General features: G+C 37.2%; 1 protein-coding gene across 2 annotated transcripts; it reads right to left on the bottom strand.

Moving 5' to 3' along the window:
- Window positions 1–1853: 1853 nt before the first annotated feature.
- On the bottom strand, window positions 1854–18541 carry CHORDC1 (cysteine and histidine rich domain containing 1). Of its 2 annotated transcripts, XR_015284845.1 has the most exons (12): window positions 18219–18541; window positions 14642–14691; window positions 12591–12647; window positions 11921–12081; window positions 11240–11340; window positions 10246–10304; window positions 9150–9220; window positions 8766–8871; window positions 7574–7693; window positions 6892–6954; window positions 2954–6352; window positions 1854–2894 (listed from the first exon to the last, which is right to left on the bottom strand). XR_015284845.1 is itself a non-coding variant. In XM_086882170.1 (11 exons), exons 1-11 carry the CDS (start codon window positions 18280–18282, stop codon window positions 6209–6211), a joined length of 996 nt encoding a protein of 331 aa, XP_086738296.1. In that variant the 5' UTR covers window positions 18283–18534; the 3' UTR covers window positions 1854–6208. The 2 variants fall into 2 exon arrangements, 1 of the variants encoding a protein (XP_086738296.1); XM_086882170.1 differs by having other exon boundaries at window positions 1854–6352; window positions 18219–18534.
- Window positions 18542–21867: the final 3326 nt, after the last annotated feature.

The raw sequence follows: 21867 nt of genomic DNA, 5'->3' as shown, positions 1-21867 counted from the left end.
AACGCATGGAGGAAGAGGAATGACATACAGAGCCACAAGTTATAAATAGTTACGCTTATTGAAGTACTCTTATGGGACAGTTTAAGGTAAAACATATGTGCATTATATAATACAAATGTGAAATACAAAAACTCATTAAAATTACACGTGGTTTAGCTTAAGAATGATGCACTCAGAATTTGAGTATTGCCACTAAATCACACTGAATTTTTGGCCTCTTTTCAGCGTACAAGTCCCAATCATACCCAAGTCTTCAGGCAATGTGTGTCAATACAACTGTTTAATAATAAATGCAATAAATTTAACTTGGTGTTTTGTAAAGTAAAATGTTGTTGAGGAAAAATAACAGCAAAAGAAGCACTGACCAATGCCACTGTGCTTACACAGCAAGGAGGTGAACCCTTATAAAGGTACGTGAGGAAAGTATAAAACACTGTCAAGTTTAGCAGTTGGGAATTGTTGCTTTTTATTACCCTTAGCATGTCCTCTCTGAATTATTTTTCAACAAATATGTGACAATCTCTCTCTTAAAAGCTTATTTTCAACTACATTTCAATATCCTCCATCCATTCATTTTACCAACCATCTCTTCTTTACAGCCGTTAATTGCTCTTGAAAAGCACAAGGATCCCACTTAACTTACCCAGTAAAGTTAAACTCTGGTAACAGAAGAGCCAACAAGCTTCCAGTTCACAAAGCTGCAGTTAAAGAACATAAACTACCTCTTTATTGTAGGTTTACCTCTTTATTGTAGGTTTTGCTCTTGAGTAGACACTCCAAATGTTAACTGTTTTCACTATGGGCACAACATTTAAAATTTGGGTTGTTTATGTACATCGCGATATAACCTGATTACAAGGCATTCCCTTGAAAAAAAACCCTAAATTAAGTCCCTTGGGGTACAGAAGCACACTGTATCAACTCTGTCTCATTATACACAAGCCTGATTTCCAATTAAGGAGGAACAAATTAGATTAAGCACATTAGGCTAGAAGCACATTAGGTTAGTTTTCTCCCAAGCATGGAATTCAGCAGTAATATTGCAGTATAAATATTTATCATAGGTTTAAGTCACATTTCAGAGAACAAGGTTTGTGGACCAAAAATATTTCATAAAGCATTGTAAGGTAACAGATCTGCCTCCAGGTAGCTTTAAATGAATTTTGTTGCAATGCAGCTTTCATTAAAATTTAACAAGGAACTAATTTTTCAAATGCTTGTTTCCAGTAGGTAACAAAAATATTTTACTCAAAAGGGTATTTCCTTTTTTTGCTTAACACTCATTTGACTGTGGATTAGTTTGTAATGTCTGTGACAACACCTTGGTTACCCTCTGGTTAAAACATCTACCCAAACTTTGGGATAACACTAGCTATTTATTACCATAGAAGATACCAGGCTTCAAGAGGTGAACCCTTTTCTACACTGAGTGAATGCCAGAGGTTTTGAAAAGTATCTTCTTTTTCCAAGAAACCAGAAAAAACATCTAAGCAACAGTACCTTCAGCAACTTTAGAAACAGACACTGTATCTAGAATTACTCCACTTCTATATGGTTTGTGACAGCTCAAAATTCTTGGACTGAACTGTTTCTGTGAAGGAGACAGCCCCTCATCTCAGTAACCACAGTCAGATTTCTGCAAAGCTCACATACTCTGACTGGGCTGCAGCATTAGAAAGCAATAAGCAAAGAAAGGAACAACAGGTGGGGAAAAACCCCTTGGAGATGCAGTTTTTCTCTCATTTAGACTCACATGTAGAAAACGTCCATTTATATTTTACTTTACCAAACACCTTGCAAACTAACAGGGAAGTTCTCACTCATAACAAAAGGAATCAAAAACCAACCCCAAATGCAACCAGCATGTAATAAGAATTTTATTGAATACATTTAGAAAAAAACTAGAGCATGAAGACATGAGATTAATTGCTGTAAGTTTTATGAAGGTGCAGAATCAAACAGCCATGCGAAAAGCCATCTCCTCTTCAACTGTAATTCAAGACTCTTATAATGGCAAAATTATTACCACCCCAAAACAGTGTTCCAGACACATAACTTACTTTAAAAAGGATCTCCTTCCTGAACAAAAGTAAAAAATTTAGTAGCAACTGGGAAAGACCAATCATTAACAGGTACAGTATTTAATCAATACTCATGCCATGTTTAAAGAATGCAAGCCAAAAACGTATCATTATGTAGAATAGGTATATTTTTTTTTCCCAAGGCAAAATTCCTAGTGAAACTAATTCCTAAACTACTGAAATGGTGACTTGATAATGTACACAATCCAGAATACCATCCAATGGAAGATTTTTTTGTCAAATTGTGTCAGTGCCATGTATGGCCTATGAGTCAGAGTAGGAGATCAGCGCTGTGCTTAGCAGTGTATTAACATTTCACATAAATTCCAATTCCTCCAAGAAATGTTGTTAGAGATACAAGATCACAGAATTGTTAAGATTGGAAAAACCTCTAAGATCACCCACCAAGGTATCACTACCACCATGTTCACCATTAAATTATGAACTTAAGTGCCATACCCATGTTTTTTTTTAACACCTCCAGGCATTGTGACTGCACTGCTTCCCTGAGCAGCTTGTTCTAATGCCTGACAACCCTTTCCATGAAAATCCTTTTTCCTAACATCCAATCCAAACCTCCCTGACACTTGAGGCCATTTCCTCTCATCCTATCACTTGTTATCTGGGATGTAATGTTAGGTACGAAATACGTTATGTTAGATAGGAAAATGGGCTTAGACACGAGGGAAAAGATTTAAGATTAAGATTTCTGTCATAAACTTGCACACCCATGCAATTTTTTGTATTATAAAGCAATCGTGAAGGTGAACTTTCATATGCACCTGGACAGTCAGTTCTGACTCATGTGACATGCTTGTTTACATGTGTAACATGTAAACCCATAGTGAAACACACTACAGTTCTTAAAACACTTATTTATAAAAATATAGTTAAGACTGTATCAACTTAATCAATTTGATAAATACAGCACAACATCTGAAAGCATGAAAAAAAGGATAAATTCAATACCAAGTATTCCTGCTCATACTGGTTTGCAATTTAGTGTCGTATTATTAGACAGGGGAACGCCTGTGATCCAAAATCACTTTGCGTACTTGACAAGTCTTGCTTTTGGGAAAGTATCAATTGTGATTGGTTTAGTACACTACAGCTGGCCTCACTTTCTCTCCACACTTACCAATAAAAGTTACAGCCAAGCCAATATTCCATCAAAGTGTCTGCTACCATTATGCATGTCAAGATGTCACTGCATGAAACACGAGGATCAACCCTTGGTGTGTTGAAGCCTGTTGTGAGCAACTGCTGAAAACACATGAATTCAGTGAGTGATGCAGCTCTTGCAGCTTCAGGATAGATGCAGACATATGGTTATAAAAAACTGCTAAGAATTGCTGCAGTTAGTTTATGGCAGTCCAGGCCATCTGAAGGTTTATCTTTTTATTTTGAAAAGCATCCCAGGCCATAGAAACTATGCTGTTACTGTAAAATCTGTACTTTCTTGCCTAACCAAACCTGGTGGAGTTTTTAGGGGTTCCTTAATTTGTTTGCTTGCTTTTTTAAACAAGTAAGTTTCAAAAATGGTTGTACTGCCACTGATGGGGAGAGTCATTATAGAACACCTGAAGTATTGTTAGTTTTGTGCTGAAAGTATGAACAACAGGAAAAGAGCAGGAGGAATGCATAAAAACCAAAAGCAAATTTGGGGATTGTGTTTACAGGAGCATTCTCCCATTTATGGCCAAGGTGACTAAGCTACCAGCAGAAAATAGTTTGAAAGAGTGTAACAGTAGTTACAGGATCCCAAAGACTGCAGCATTCACAGCAGATGGTCCAATCATCCACATTTCTCTCCATTTAGGGTGTAGTGCACTAAGGCAGAAGACAACTTACTTAAAAACAGAAATTCTGTTTTCCCAAGGAATTCCATTTTTCATGCAGTTCTTTAAAATGGATTTTACATTATGTAAGCCTACTGCACATGAGGATGCAAATTAAGTGAAAATATGTTTTCCACATTTTTTAAACATATTTAGGATATTTATATATCCATATGGATAGACAAATTTGAACTTGCTTGTTAAACAAGAACTTCATCCTGGCATTTAAGCACTGCTAATTTTGCTGTCCAAGTTCAGAGTTCTGCACACACAAACACAGACGGCATGCTAGTAGCTACAGCTATCTAGAATTTTTTATCCTCTGATGTTCTCAGTGCCATACTAATAAGTACTCCACTTGTTGGTTCAGAACACATCAAGGAACATCTGTTCAATTTTCACAGGACCACTTGGCAGGCACACATTTTATAAGCTTGTACCCTATCACTTTGTAGTACCTGACATTTTCAAATTAAAAAAAAAAAGAGGAAAAAAAAGGCATTAATAGAGGTTAACAGAATCTATACAGCAGAACTTAGAGATGAAATTTTGTAGAAGAGTCCAAGGGAGTATGAAACCATACTTAAACTAAGTAATCAAAAACAAAGGATATTGAAGTGAAGGTAGAGAAGCACCAAAACAATTTTACATATGCGTTTGTATATATATATGTTTATCACCAGTGTTACTTGCTTTGTCTTCAGGGATGGTTTCTTTGGTAATGTATTTCCTACTACTTTAAGCATGAAGTAGGACTTCAAGTACTGCTAGAAGTCTGAGCTCAAGTCAATTCACACTACTGGAAAACAGCAAGATTCTTAGAAATCTGTTATTTCACTTCAGAATGCCTTTACTACACCCTGACACTAGTGTTTCTCCTGACACTATTCCAGATCTGCCAAGGCGGGTAGATGAGCATCCATACATTTTAACCGTCCACAAGACCTTTTGTTTAGATATATATGATTAGGCACAATAAATAATGGTGTGCATTTTTTATTACTTTTATAGGAAATCTTTTTTATTTCAGCTGCAAGCCAAAATTAAGAAACTATTCCAAGCAGAAATAGAAAGCAACCTTACCGTGTGTGTGGCTGCTTGGATAAAAAAAATTTAAAAAATCTAATTTTTAAGCTATCCTGTTTTCAGCCATGTACCTTTACTGACAAACTGAAAAAAAACCTAAGGTATTGATTTCTAATTATGGTCTGCTCAAAAGATACAGTATTCTTTTAAAGTATTTTGATTCAAAGGTACAATTATAATTTAAGACAGACATTTTAAAGCATGTTGTTTCTCCCAAGATTTGTCCTGTATATAACTACAGTTCTTAGATGACCATCCTTGACCATCCTCAGAGTCAAGAGATACACACATCTATACAGAAATTGTTTTACCAAGACACCTACAGGGTGTGCTGGCTTCTCCTACATATCACATATCAACCTACTTTGAGAAGAGGTCTTGAGATTTTCAATGCTGTAGAATAGAACAGACTATATGTTCTAAAGGCTGTCAAACATATACAGCACTTTGGTAATTTTACAATAGTTTGTTGTTTGCATACTCTTCACAGCTGAAATGCTAAGTTATATAACCATTTCACTGTCCATTTGCTTTTATATTTAAATAGCAAATGTAAAAGAGTAAAACAAAAAATCCCTTCTTGCCACCTTTTTTAAAATTTTAACCTGATCTGCTTTGACACATGAAAGACAGCAGGACTCAGCAAGTACTGAAATTCTTCCACAGCCAACAGTATTGAAACAAACCTTCATTTCAGAACACGAAAGTCTACAACTTCATATTTCTGTTTATGTAACCTTTTACTTTAGATGTGGAATTGCATGCTAATCAGTTCAAACTCAGATTTTTTTTATCTGCATTACTGTATGCTTCTTAACAGTGGTGAATTTAACACAGGCAACTTAATGCATCCAGTCTAAACAGAACAGCTGAAAAATAGAGAAACCCACTGTGAACAGAGAGCACATCTACTGGGATAGCCAGTGCATGGTAAGGAAGGTTGCAAGCAAAGGGCAATAGCTGTTTACTCTAAATTCCCACAGAGACATTGCATCTAGCATAAACATACCCATGGGAACAAGAGCAGAAATAACTGTCACCCATTCAAGTTTACACCCCCATTTACTGTGCGTCAAATTTCTTTCTAAAAGGGAACAGATGATCTAGCATTAAAAAAAAAAGAGATCTATATAAAAGTTAAATATTTGATTACAGTAGCAAGTCACCACTTCATCATGGGAAATAACTTGTCTCTTGGAATTATTATTGATCCGAACCCTCCTGTTTTGGTTGTGTGTTGGATACTGGTAACTCCAGGCTTGCCCATAGCAGGGGCTCTGCTTTTCTCATGGTGAGCTCAATCTTTGTAGCAGTCATGTTCACATAACTCCTCTTTACATCAATCACCTGGAACAGAAAAGGTGTTTCACACTTCAGTTTAACAGACTGATAGACGTTGGGGAATTAATTAGGGAGTACCTCATCATTAAATTTCAGTAGATGTTTATTTAGGTAGATGAAGATCCCTCTGGTATCTTGAAAAATCAGCTGTTTCCCATTCCCAAGCTATGGAATGTTTATGACATAAACATATTCCTATGCAACTCTAACATATATTGGCTGCAATACATAAGCAAGGGTTTTCTGCAACACTGCTACCACAGTGTTGGGATCAAAAAGGACCTTGGAAGCCCACCTTCTATACAAAGCAGTGCCCATTATGATGTCACACTGGATCTCCTGGGTCTTTATATTCAGATCTGAATGTACTTATTCAATGTCACATAATGGAAATTCTTTCAAAGAACAGAGTAATGAGGAAAACTTTGAAATTCCATTTTGAAAGAGAGGAAGCTAAAGGCTTATGTCCTGACTTCCTTCTGCGATTTTTTTGTTTGATTTTTTGTTTGTTTCTTTATAATAGAAAACATTTTTTTGATACTTACTCCCCATAACTTCACACTGCGATGAAACTCCTTTTCTCCTTCAAATACAATATGGATATTTACCTTAATAGGAAAAACAATAGAAAGTAAGGAAATTTTATCATGTTAATAAAACATCTGTCACCTCAAGCATGTTAAAACAGAATATACCATGTTAGGACTTGGATCCTACAGTGATCAAAATGATAAAATTGTCCCTCAGAAATAGAAGTGAGTATTTATTTTAATAGATTCTGATGCAGTTGCAGTCAACAGTGACCAGTTAGTTTATTGTTCAAATAAAGGAATCAGAGAAGCATTTTGACACCTGTTTAATATTAGCAGCTGTGGAACAGCATGTAATGAAGAATGGTATCAGATTAAGTCAAATACAAGTAAATGATATATCTATAATTATTTATGCATATGGTAATGCAAACCCATCACGCTTGGGTTTTAATTATGGAAGTAAAATGAAAGATTTTTTTTCCCATACTGTATTGCAGTTTTTAAAAAACCCACACATTAAAGTGCAGATGTCCAAACAGAAGGGAGGGAGAAAAAATCTATACATACTTGAAAAAGCACAAATGCCAAGAAAAAGCAGCTAATCAAAGAAGAGTCTTATGCTATCTCTGCCTTGTAAATAAACCTGAGCAGATTTTCCTAATTTCAAGTTGCTAGTCCTAAGGCAGAGGCTCACCATTGTGCTATTAGCTTCTACATAGCTCAGATCAGGGACGGAGTTTTTAGCGTATACAGAAATAGTCACTTCTCCTCCAGTCTGGTGCCAATCGTGCCTGCATGGAACTACTTTTGTACCCTGCATAAGGAAAAAAGGTACACAAAAAAGACTTAGAATTACATTGATTTTTTTTTTACAGCATTAACAGCATAAATTCTCAGGACTTTTTTTAATAGCCGATTAGCATAGCTAATAAAGGACTATATTTCATCTTCACAGGAGATTGCAAGACTCCACTTGCAATTCTTTTAATCAAGTATTTCAGTATCTCCCTCTCAAACAAACTACAGCAAAAAAAATGTTACTTGGTGGATCAACTTCCTTTTCTAGATTACAGCTAGCCAGCAGGTTATAAAAACGAACTGAACTAAGAGAAAGAATGCCATAACTCCTGGAATGCTTCATATTCCTGCAAAAAAAGTATTACCCTCTGTTCTCTGATGCAGAAAAAGTAAACTGTGAAAAAACCCTCAAAATAAAAACAAAAAGTTAAATTAAAAAGCCCCCTTGTTGGATAGAAGCCCATTATCTGAATACACATACAGTTAATATACACATGGTTTCTTTAAATGTGGGTAAATTCTTTACTCTCTTTTCGTCCACTCTCCTGCTTTAGGCTCCCACTTCAGCTTTTTTTAATCCCTACTTTCTTCACTTGCAAAAAATTCTTGAACAAAAATATAAATCTTCAAAGCAAGCAATTATATGACTTAAAGGTAGTAAAAGATTTGTGAAATAATTGCTCTAGAATGAGGTAACAAAACTACAGTTTTTATAATATACCTCTATTTTCTTCTGTTAAACATTGCTGATGTTTGCAGTGTCAAACACATTTTTCCTCAGCAACAGACAATATGTTCATAACAAGAACTTTGCATTCACCTGTATCCATTGTGTGACCAAATAATGTTTTTCAAGTGTTTTGGTCCATTATTATATTCTATAATACTTTTAAAGGAACAAGTATACCTGTACACAGACTACTTCACGCTCCATTTCTTAGTCTTCCTGCTGTGCACAGTATCCTCCACAGACAGTAGTGATCTGTAATAGCTCAGCTACAGTAATAATGCAATCCAGCTACCACCTACATTTCAGTATTCAAAATTCACAATGGCCAGTTACAGAGTGCAATCTTAATGCTACTTACTGCATCCTTTTTAGTCCATACGTGCGCGCCTCTTGTGCAGCCTTCTTGAGCTAAAAATGTATTGAAGTCAGAAGTTTTTCTTTTACAACAGCTCCAATACTTCATCCTTGAAAGTTTGCAAAGTAATTAACAAACAATATTTAGGACACTATTTACTGTGAACATTTAAGGTCTTTCCCTTATGCAGTATTTCTGTTACTTTAGTATACCCCCTTCAAGCACTGCTGTTTTTGACTGAAGAGGGAATAATACTGAATAAATCAAGACAACAGCTACAAAGAAAGCACAAACACACAACAGACTAGTTAAAAAAACCTGAAGCTAACTGAATACTAACCCTTCACAGAACACAGGTACAAAAATGGAAGTTAGCTGAATACTAACCCTTCATGGAATATAGGTACACCAGAATGGTATATACATACTTCTTCTGTGCTGTGTGGTCCTTCGTATGTCTGGTGGGACAAAGCATTTAAAGTGTATTACTGTTACAGGAATTGGAATGAGGAAAAAATTCAAACAAAACATAACAAAAACCAGAAAGAATGTCCAAGGTATGACAAAGGTTTGGGGTAAACAATCTATATCTAATGGCTTGTTCTAGCTTTTCAAAGTAACCATTCAACCTTCCTTCACAAAAGGTTCTCTGGCACTGCTAAGAAGCTGTACTTTGTGTTAGTTCAATGGCACACATCGATGGTGACACCATCTATGCTCATAAAGCATAGATCCTCAGAGATTTCTGTCTTTAAAATACTCTGAGCATTCAGAGAAAACAAAAACTTAACTTGAAAGTAAATCAAATTCATCATTCATAAAACACATGGATTCTCTAATGAAAGTAAAATAAACAATATACAACTTAGCCACTGAATATCATATCAGTTCTTCCCAACACAAAGACTGCCAAAGTTCTCCCACCAGAGCTTCAGTAGATAATGCAAAATCTGCCAGTTAAAACAGCTATTTAAATCATACTGTCCCATTTTGCACAACACAAGCATGTCAGTGTAACTTTCACTTTAAATGACTATGTAATATAATGACTAATTTTGGTGCTAGAAGTGTTAAAACACTGACTTTAATTCTTCTTGCAGGAAGCATTAACTGTTAAGATCTGTAGATGCTTCTGATCTATACACAGATCATCAAGAGCAACTCAAGTGTTATCAGTAAGCCACCGCTCACCAATATTACATTTAAGCTGTAATAACAATATTACAGTTAAGTTGAAACACATCAATACCATGGATTTGACAAGCTTACTAATTAGTAGTTCATGACAGGTTTAAAAAAAAAAAATCTTTGACCTTCTGCAAACAATTCACATTTGTCCATACAAAAGTGTGTTATCAAGTGTGCATTTGTTAAATCAAATGGACTTTGTGCCTTTTCCAAATTAACTCATAGCACACAAAAACACAAATCTGCTCATTTAAAAGCTGAGTGGCTGGATTTAGAGTACAACTGAATCACTTACTTTTGAACAGCCTGCATTTTTACATGCCGTCCCAATCTTGATTTCATCACTATCTTCCTCTGAAAACAGAATATTATTGAAAATAGAAAATGAATTGTATAATCCACTCAACACTTTGCTTTTATTAAGAACTAAAATGAGCCAAGGAAGAGGTTAGAAAAACCTCCCTCTTCAAGATTCTATTTTCTGTCTGACATTGAAATCTGCCAGAGAGGTACAAAGAAACACTCCAAAAGCTGTATTACCTATGCATCAAATTCTAGGCTCTATATCTTTACACATTTTAAGTGAGGTAAATAAGAAAAGATGAAGAGGATCATTACAATCACAGGGGAAGAGAACAATCATTCATCTTGTTCAGTTTTGTAAAACTAAGAATGTAGAAGGCTTCAACTGCTGTCTATAAATACACACAAGGAAATAATTTGGATACCATGGAAAAAGAAGAGCTAAATTAGTTTGGCACAAGAACAAAAGAGCATAAAATAACCACAAGTGTAGGTTGAAATTACGAAGTTTCTTAAAGAGCGGTGTAGTTCTGGAACCAAATTCCAAATAAAATGTGGGAAGAAGAAAGAGGAAAAACAGACAAGGGAGAACCAACTAGTCTTCAGAGGAATTTCACCAATCTATGAAAGCTTTATATGATATCATCTCTGCAACAATAAGGAGTAAAGTTCATTTCTTGGTAACTCTATCAGTCACATATTCAGAAACGGATGTTCCCATTGTGTCCATTCTAACCACGAAACCTTAGAAAAGACCCAGTTCAGATAATGCTAGGAACAATGTACTGCTCCTGACAACCAGGTCTCCATGTTACCCACATCTGAACTTCAGCCATCATTCCCTGGACTGGAAGGTATTTCCCAGATTATTAAGAAAAAGAACTTAATTAGAGGAAACTATCACTTCAGGAACTACAAGATCAGCATAGCATTTATTTGTGTGACACTTAGTGTCACATACCTACTTAATCTCCCTGTCTCCTTACCTCTTCTTCCTTCATTTTCTGATGACAGTTTCAGTTTATCAAGTGCTTGTTTCAAGGAAGCTGACACTTTCAGCTGCAAATTTGTCATTGGCTCATCTGGGCTAAAAAAGTCCAAGTATTAGTGTTAACTTACTTCATGAGAAAGAATTTATAGAAGACAAAGCAGTAACTTTTAATCTTCCTACAAGGCTCTTCCTTTCAAACCTCTCTTCAATAAACAAACTATATTTGTAAATGCCAAACCTTACTGTTTATGAAAAAACAGACAAGAAACTTAGAAGGCAGTCTTGGCTTTCCACGGGAAATCCTAAATACTCTACAAAAATAAAAATAAATCAGATACTAAGGAATCTAAATACAAGCACCCCAAAATTATTTTTATTACTGTTTAAAATATTTAACACAGCTTGTAGTGGCATTTTAAGCTATGAGGTTATAGACTTCAATTTCTGCTTCTTGTGGATCTAAGTGCTGAAAGATCAAGTACTTCTTTGTCATAACTGGAATTATGATCTCTTATTTTGAAGCTTAAGATAACATCATCATTGCTACCAAAACCAAGGTCTTCTAAGGTTAATTTTGGAATTTCTACACCATATGAAATGTACACTGAATAACTTTGCAAGCTTTAACTTAGCCAACTGACTACAAATTTGGAAAACTTAGTTTTATATACCATACCTTGGCCTCTTAATTGTTTCCAACGGTTTTGGTGCCTGAATTATGTGTTCTTGAAATTTAGGTTTCAGTTCAGCTAGCTCCTTTCTTTCAGAGGTAGTTTTGACTTCTGGTTTAACAGGCTCAGGAGGTTTCTCGCTGTTATGGAGACCCTTTGTACAGCCCTATTGTGGAAAGCATATGTTTTTATTTATATATAAATGCAGCGTGGTTCGTGTGCATTAAGAATTAACAAAAACTGCAACAAGTTTTCTTGACTCATTTCTTCAGTTCCATCTTCTCCTTTAGCCCACGCTAAACACTGGCTGCAAAGGAAACCCTACCACTGAGGTGGAAAATATTCTCATTTTTTATTCTCAAAATAATCTAATTTTGGATATAAGTTAAAAAAAAAAGTGCACACTTTCTGTAGTCAAGCAAATCAGCAATTAATGTTGACCATCCCTCTCTATTAGCAAGTAGTTCTATCAAAACCTGTTTTGATAATTTTAACAATTAAAGCTTGAAAATGAGCATTGACTTCAGCATTATATGAAGAAAAATTGAGCATATAAGAATTAAGACAGTTTTAACTGAAGTAGGCTAATTTAAAACATGTAAGCACATGCACCATTTAATATTAATCACTGTCACTTGACAAGTATGAAAACTGTAAATAATCAGGAGTACATACCACAATGCTTAAGAAGTCAGAAAAGTCCGTTGTTCTCCTCTTACAACATGACCAGCCCTGTGAACATTTTGGAATAGAAACAACACAGGCATGACTACTAAACTTGACAACAGCTTAAAAAAAAAACAATCCATTTATTAAATTCCCCTAAAGGATGTGGCACATCAAAATTAGCAATTGTTTTCTTCCCTTCTGTGGATAATATTATCATCTTCATTTTTAGAAGCCAGAGAAGTCTTCTAGTTTGCTGATGCTGCCTTAATCAGAAAGTACAGTAAATGTGAGGCAATACTTCCCTGACAAGTTAGGTGCCAACTCTGTAGAATAGAAAATAGAAGTGTTACTTTGTCTCATCAAGTAACATGTAAGCAAAACAACAAATACTACACCTGAGACCAGGCTGACCTGTGGCCCAATGTACAGGCCCTCTTTCAAAAATGATAGGGATTTTTTTTTCCTTTTCTTGAACACCACTCAAATCTTTTAATTGCTTATTTCCCACCAACAGAGCTGGATATGTGCATTGCACAGCTATCCAACTACATCAATCAACAGCACTTTTTATTATATAAACCAGAAATTCAATTTTAGAGCAAATTGCCTTGCCACTGTGAATAATATATCTTAGAACTCAAAGAACCGTATTAGAGGCAACAGTTTGACTAATGCACCACCGCTTTGAAAGCTTAAGTGGTACAACACAATTGGTTTTAGGTAGGTGGTTCTAAAATACCCTCAAAATATTAACCATTTCCACAGTTGAGGAGACAAAAGGTTCATCCTGCACATCTAGATTATCTAGAACTCATAGGAGGAAGAAAACTGCTCATTTGTAATTATGATAAATTTTTAATTAGGTCAAGAGGCAGGATAAAGAGATGGGGGAAAGTGGTGCTTGTTTTAAACAGTGAATATGTAAGATTATATAAGTAAATGTAAGTTTTTGAGCTAACTGTATAATTTCTCTCTTTATAATTATGTAGAATATTTTTGTACTGTACTGAGTACAGCTATAATTTTGTAGATAAAAAAATTACCATAGTCTAAGCAACTGTACGGTATTTGATCTAAGATTATTTGTGGCACACAATAACTGATTCTGAAGTCAGATGCTGCAATATAAGCAACAGCTCACAGTAAACACGCTGCCCAGCACAAATACAGAAGCCTTCATAAGGCCAAAAGACACCACATTGTTGGGATGATATGCACTTCCAGTAGCATCTAAGTAACAAGAAAAAAAAATCCCCACTCACTCCCCTCAAAGCTCAGCTAAACAGCAGTTTAATGCTCTAAGAAAAGTCACTTAGGCTACATCGATATTAATAAAGTGCCAGGCTTCATTTTTGGACACCAGATTTCTGACTACACACAATTAAATTATTAGAATAATTTCCTGTACTATTTCAGCAGTTGTGTCGCAAATGATTCCCTGTAAGCACTTTGTATGCATCCAGTAGATCCTGAAGAGGGAAAACAGTTCAGCACAAAACCAAGGATGGGCTGTGCAGTTGGCTTATGCACTGGAGACGTGCCATAGGTATATATGACTCATCATTGAAGATGCAGTCCAAGAATGCTGGACAGCTGCGTAAGAGGCATGGGTGACCAGTCACAATTTAACCAACATCCTCAATTGGTTGATTAAATGAACATGACTGTTTTTTACAACAGACAAATGTCACATACACATTAGTGCCCTGGCCACATTAGACCACAAGCAGCTGCTCTGAATTCCAAGCAGGTTAATTAACTGAAAGAGTATGAAACCTCTCAATGGCTCCACAGTCCTATTTAGAGGACCTAATTAAACTGGTGAGAGACCTAAAGTCAGTCAATCAACAGGAAACAAGTCATCTAGACTTGCATGGCATTTAGACCATATGAGTAGAGTTTTTCATTTCTTTTTCAGGAATGAATAACTGTGCTTTTCTAATTTCATGGGCTTGATCATGATGGACTGAACATCAGTTTCTCAATAGTGAAAGATCTGGAATGAAAAAGATGAAAAAACAAAAAGATAATCCTTAGAAGGACAGTTGCATACTTACTTTGAGAGCATCATGAAAAACAGGCACACCTGGATGGTATGTGCATGAACCTAGAAGACAATGATTATTATTAATATTAAGGCATACCAAGGATCTTTATTCATATGATTACATACCCAGCAAAAATGTCACATTTGCAATTCATGTACACTGTGAGGCTGCCCCACTTCCCCAAATGCACATCATTACTCAGAAAAATCCAGATTCCACAGAAAAACCTCTCTGAGTACATATATTATATAATCCTATATATATGATATATATATGATATATACATAATATATGTATATATATTTTATATATATACATATATATATGTATATATATATGTGTATATATATACATATATATATACACATATATATACATAAATAATCAGGTCTTCTTTCTCCTTAAGCATTATACAACATAAACTAGAAAGCAGGTTCTAAGACAAACCACTACTTCCACATGCAGCAAGTAAACTTCCTGTGGACCATCCCTGACCTTCATCAGTAATCAGGCCTTACTGATAATTTTGCAGAAGAAGGTAACCCAATGGCTACCTGACAGACAGAAAATATTGCTTTACCACTTCAAATACATCTATTTGAACCTGATCAGAGCTTTCTATTGACAAATATTCTGCTAAAAGTCTCTGAATGCAAATAATGAGTTCATGATTTTAACCGTAATTACTTTGTTCTTTTTTCAATATTTGTAGTATCCTAAGCCACCTAAGGACTTGAACTCAAAGGTTAGTCTTCCACATGCACAATTTTGACATGTCAATACTATTTATTATTAATAGATTCTGTACAAACACTACACTGGAACACAACCTCCATTAATGAAAGTGTTTGTATTCAGAGATGTTTATCAACATTACACAGCTGTTCTCTTTTACTTGTGTTCCTTTCACATGTAATAAAACTGCTCTGATTATATAACTTCTCACTGACATTTACTGCATGGATAGTATTCTACTGACTTGACTCTAAACAACATCTTCTAGCTTTTAAAACAAAATTAGAAACACTTAAAATTAAAAATGACACAAACAGTAATAATGCACATAATAGGAAGCTAAAGAAAAAATGATAAATAACTTCATTAGCAATCTGCCCACAGATATTAAATAAGCAAAAACCCAGCACACACTTGATTATTTTTATCTTTTTTATAAATATGTAGATTTTAAAAAAAATCTTGTTTTGTGTAATTTTCTTTGATTTTATATTCAGTGCCTAAGTCTAAAGCAGCAATACTGTCCAAATATGCAAATTTTGGGACATTAGTCCTTCAACAAGACTTACAAATATATCCATAAACCTCTACCAATTCCTTCAGTTTCAGGAGGAAAAGCTAATGCTGGTAAACATCACAGGAAAATTAAATAGGGAAAAAGTGGCTATTTTGCATAGACCAGGACTTCACTGTTAAATCAAATAAAAATAAGAATAGAGGTTATTCTTTTCCAAAAGTATGAAACTATGTCATTAGAAGCATCATGAGAGTAAAAATGAACTGTTTTGTAGCAAGGACTGTATCTGAGAAGACTTAAATGACTATTTCCAATTCTTCACTAGAGAGATGCTGTTAATAACAACAACCATTTCAGAGACCAGAACCATCTCATAATCAAGTAACTCAGGGGTGGCTCAAGGCAGACAAAGACAAGTGCCTGGCTGTCCATCTGGCCAAGGGCAATCCTTTTTCTTCACTCCCCAAAGCCTGCTCTGCAGAAGGTACATTGTGGAGCAAATGACAGCCCACTTGTCTGCTGCCTCCTCAGGGCCCTGCAGGCTCCACAAGAGAAGGTGCCAGGACAAGGAGCTCTGCAGTGCCTCAGCAGAGGCACCAGGATCCGTCCACTGAGCAGCCTGACCACTATCCCTACTGAGTCCAACAACTCTTATCTGACACGAGGGATCCCTTCTCACACTAGGTACCAAAAACTGGGAAATTAGGATACAAGCAGACAAAAGCATAGTCTAGTTCTGAGTTGTATGAGATCAGATTGCTGCAGCCTTTGGTTGCTATTCTACATTTTCACTGAATAAAAAAAACCAAAACAAGTTACCTCTCCACTGCTGTTAATACCTTTCCTTTATCAGGAAGACCGAAATCTTTCAAAATCATTTCTTCTAACCCTCAGATAATTTTGGAGACACTCGTACCAAAATTCTTTAAGGTTTTTGTTTTCGTTCGTTTGGAGCCTTTTTGTTGTCAATTTCATTGCCAAACTGATCCTATTGTGAACACACTGCTATCACCTTACTGCTACATCTTTAAAGCACTTTATTAGTAATTTCATTAAATATCAAAGTGGAAATTTGTAGGGGTCACCCAAACACAAAACCTCATTCTCTGTAGCAATCTGTGAATAATTACATTTACCTTCAGAACTGCTTATTTTAGGATACAGTGATTCCACTACATGTTCCAGCCACTTACTGAAACAAATTTCGTGGCATGACATTGTTTTCCCCAACCTGAGCACCACAGAGTTAGCATATGGCCATGCCAACCTGACCTAGTTTAGTACATCTTGATCACAAACCGTAAAGAAGTGTTACTTTTAAACGAATACAGATCACCAAGTCCTAATAGGATTTTTTCCTTTCTTTTCAACAATCTCAACAAAATCAAAAACCTCATCTGCTTTGCCTTTTGGGGCAAAGGGGTGTGGGGATGGTGGTGTAAGAAATCACTAAATGTAACGATTCCACAACTGTGCTTGCTTCTGCTGTTATTAACATTAGCAAGTCCTACTCAATATGCTCCCCTCTCTATGCAAAAACACATAGCTCAGAAAAATAAACACTCTTTTTCGCCACGGCTCTAAACCACGGAAAATGCACAGGCTAGAACATGTTAGCCTACTTCTAACCCTGGGGGTCACTAAAAATTTAATTAACGCAAAAAGGGCGTTCTAGAAATTCAACCCACTGAGTTACTTTATGAGCCAGGTGAAGGAGAGCCTTCTGAAAACTCTGATCACCCTTCTGCAGCCTCTGCAGAATTATGAAACCCCAAATGACAGAGCTTTAAATACGTTTCACCAGGAGTCCTAGCACGCACAGGAGAAGCGCTGCAAGCGCTCAAGGCACTTGGGAGAAGCAACACTCGTGAGCCATTCAGGCACATTTAATTACCTGCTGCAAGTCCACGCACTAGAACTAAAAAAATGAACAAAACCAAACCAACCAAGTAAGCAAAAAGCCGCTGGTAACTGCGATGAATGCAACCCCCACAGAGGCCTTCAGCAGAGGAGCTTATGCTGGCCCTGAGGACCTTTGGCACAGCTGCCCCACACGCGTGTCCCCGGGGCAGCCGCAGCGCCGGGCCAGCCCCGGCCCCACACGCGTGTCCCCGGGCCAGCCCCGGCCCCACACGCGTGTCCCCGGGCCAGCCCCGGCCCCACACGCGTGTCCCCGGGCCAGCCCCGGCCCCACACGCGTGTCCCCGGGCAGCCGCAGCGCCGCGGGGCCGGGCGGGCCGGGCTCGCCGCGCACCGCAGAGCGCCGGAGGCCGCCCCGCTCCCCGCGCTCTCAGCGAGGGAGGCACCGCGCCTCGGCCCCCGCACCACTCTCACCCTCCGTGTTGTTCTCAGGGTCGAAGCGCTGCCCGCAGCCCCGGTTGTAGCAGAGCAGCGACATGGCCGCGGCACCTCCTGCCCTGCCGCCCGGGAGAGCCGAACTCGGCGGAGCACGGCGGAAGGAAGAGGGAAGGAAGGAAGGAAGCCGGGCAGCAGCACCGGGGGCGGGGCAGGTCCCGCGGCGGAAAGAGCCGGCCGGAGCCTTCCGGAATCTTCACGAAGCTTCGGGGGACGGCGAGAGCTGGCGGGCGGCGGCGCAGGCGCTGCTGCGGGGCCGCCGAGCGACTGGGCCCGGTAGCGGTGCTGCGGCTGTGGGGTTCGGCCCCGGGAGAATTCTGGCGTGCTTTCTTTGTAATTTTTCCTTTTCTTTTTATATTTTTTAATTATTGCTTTTTTTCCTTTTTTTTTCTTTTATTTTTCCTTCCATGTGAATTTGATTTAAAATAAATGCTTGTGTGTATGTATTAAATGGCTGTCTTATCTGCACTGAAGCGCAGATGCCAGCATCAGAAATCTACTCGAAAACCACTAATTTATGTTCTCTTAGTTCCCTGAAAGTTTACCTGGATGCTTCTCACAGCTGACCAACTTCTATATACTCTGTAGTGTGTGTTATACAGGTTGCATTTAAAATCATAGACAAGTTTACAGTGGAAGGGACCTTCAAGATCATCTAGTTCCAGCCCCACCATGATAGGCAGGGACACTTCACCGGACCACGGCACTCCCAAGTCCCATCCAACCTACCCTCGAACACCTCCAGCCATGGGGCATCCACTGTCCCAGTGCTTCATGACCCTCACAATAAGGAATATTTCCCTAATGCTGCGTCTTAAAACTTCCTTTCGGTTTGAAGCTGTTCTTTCTCTTGTCACTACATGCTGTTCTAAATACATAGCTACAGACATCTACATTTCTGCATGCGATTACAAACTGGTTCCTTATAGTTAAACATATTTTGAACAGCTTTTAAAATAGAATTGCCTAGGTACAGCATATGACAAATCCTGAAGCACGCAGAATGAACAAAAAAAGTGCTTCTTCAAAGGGAGTTTCAGGATGCGAAAAGGATAATCAGGAGACTGCTTCCGATGTAGCCCTGAATGTCTGCAAACTTGTGAGCTGGTGCCTGATGTCTGCTGGCATCTTTTTATGTGTGTCTCACATAAAGATACGCATTTGTTTGAGCCATTGAATACCGAGTGCTTCCTTCTGATCTGCAATTCCCATTGAATTGAATACTCTTGTAGTTTAAAGCAGAAAAAATCCCATACTCTTGCTATTTACCAGAAGCATTTTAACGTATAAATGCAAGCGGTAGTAAGAGTTTTGAAAGAAAGGGAAGATGTAAGAATGCTTCTCTTTCTATATAAAAGCATTTAATTGTTTCTTTTTGTTAGATGTCTTCTAAAATAAGTAGAAGATCATCAGAAATGTTGCATACAGGTGTATGCGTGTCATTACCATAAGGTGAAGAACTGTTCTTAAAACCTAAAATTCATCTCTTTCCCTGTCAGTGAAAGTGCCACATGAAAATAAAATGTGATTTATATCCATAAAATAAGTTTTGTGGTATTTCTGTGACCGTGGTTGCATTTCAGCCATAGAGTGCAAGCATACATCCGCTTTAGAAGGAGCCAACATTTTATTGGCTTTGTGCAATGCAAAAAAAGTTATGTTTTTGCAGAGGCAGCATCGATTTCTGTTCGAAGAATATTTTTTAAAAGTTCAAGAGGAGTTATTTTAGCAGTGTGGTATTTACTGCAATAAACTGTAGCATTCCTGTGACGTTGGTAATGGAGTTTGGTTCTAACACTCAGAGGAGGCTTGTGAAAAGAAAAATACAGTCCATGTGTTCCCAAAAAGTATCATGTGTATATTCCCTGCCTAATTGCTATCTCACTGATATGGAGACTTGCCTTTATATCTTCCAGACAGAAATCAAAAAATAATGCATTTGCTTCATAATTCAAAATTCTACAGCGTGTCGCATTATAGAAAATTCATCTGATAGCTCAGTTTGTTGTTAATTTTAACACACAGATCTCCAAAAGTTACTGAGCTGTATCTGTCATCTTTGTAAGGGATGTTAAATAGAATGAGGCTTTCTGTTTCACAGAACACTACAGAAGCAAATAATGGTTTGTAATCAGCTCTTGAAATTGCATGTATTTGGCTGCACAAAACACTACAAATTGACAGTACATAATCCTAATCTCACAGAAGTCTGCACAGCTTCAAAAAGGCATTTTCAGTGCTTGATAGGAAGGAATGAGAGGCTTTCAACCCAGTTTTAGAAAAACAGAAAGTAACTTGTTCAAGTAAGATTTAGATAATCATCTTGTAGGCATGATAGACTTAAATCTAATTTATTCCTGTATATTTTGTGTAGAAATCTTTCATTTGAGATTCAGAGTGATAAGGAATAATGGGCTCTAATGGATGATCACAGCATTTTGGTTCCCTAGAACTTAAAATATGGAAAGTATGTAGAAAAATTTTTATGTGTTTTGTCCTTTATTTTCAGTTGCAAAGTCTTCCAGAGTTTTGGCTTCCAGAGTATTAGGCAAGCTTTTATGGTGCCTTTAGCAATTGTATTTTGTATTAGGTGTTATAAGACATTTTATCGGAGAAACAGTGAAAGATTTGTGAGTGTACGCTTTTTATTTTAATTATATCTGCTCTATTTTTCTCATGCCAGAAATGTTATGGTTAAAAAATTTTTTGGGAAGCAGTGGGAAACAAAAAATTGTTTGGGAAGCATATATGCTCTGGATTTTATGTATGTATGATAGCAGAGGAATTTATATCCCCCCCCCCCTTTTTTTTTTTTAACTGAGCTAGATTCTGTGCGATGATTTCCCTGAAGAAAGCCGCCCTGAATTTTTACCAGTTAAAAGTCATTCCATCTCATCCATGGTTAAGGGGACTTAGGTGTATTTCCAAGCATTGGAAATGGCATAGTTTCCCTGTAGAACTGGAATCTCTATAGAAGCAGGATGTTTCAGTTGACTTCTCAAAATGCAGAATCTTTGCAAATCTGATTTGCTTGCCAGTTTGTTGGGTGAGGAGTCTTTCATCCTGGAGTCTTCAAATCAGGACATTGTTCATGCAGAATTGCTGAACATGGGATTGCAAAAAAGCCCCCAACTAAACCAGTTTTCAATAAACCTGAAGGAGAATGAGGAAAAGGTTTTCAAGACTCAAGCTTCAGGCTAGAGCTGTTGTGTCACGCCAGAATATTTTTGCTTCTAATCAGAGGCAGAGGACATTTTGTTCCCTCAACTTCCTTGGAAGAGAGAGGGAGCCCTTGAAATTTAAATGGATTCTGAGGACTCATTTAAAATCAAGGCAGGTAGCTCTGTTTCTGATCTGAAAATATCAAAATGTGAAATAATTAAACAAATCCTTTCTTTAGGAAGCTTAGCAGACATTTAAAATACAAGTGTAAATCTTTGTAAAGCTAAAAGCCTGCAGAGTTTGCAAGAAACTGTCCTGTTCAACTGAATATGTTCAGATTTGATGGGCAGAACATCTTAAAATGTCACATCTCATGGAGAAGCAGAACAACTGACTTTTTAGGAGAGAACACTTTTCTCTCCCTTCTGTGATTTTCAAATGCCAGGTTTTCCCAGGAGGTAAAGGA

This window comes from Cyanistes caeruleus, chromosome 3 (assembly GCF_971803275.1).
Source record: "Cyanistes caeruleus chromosome 3, bCyaCae1.hap1.1, whole genome shotgun sequence".
Classification (NCBI taxonomy): domain Eukaryota; kingdom Metazoa; phylum Chordata; class Aves; order Passeriformes; family Paridae; genus Cyanistes; species Cyanistes caeruleus.
The sequence above is the reverse complement of the archived record's forward strand: the minus strand, read 5'-3'. Positions and strand labels throughout refer to the sequence as shown.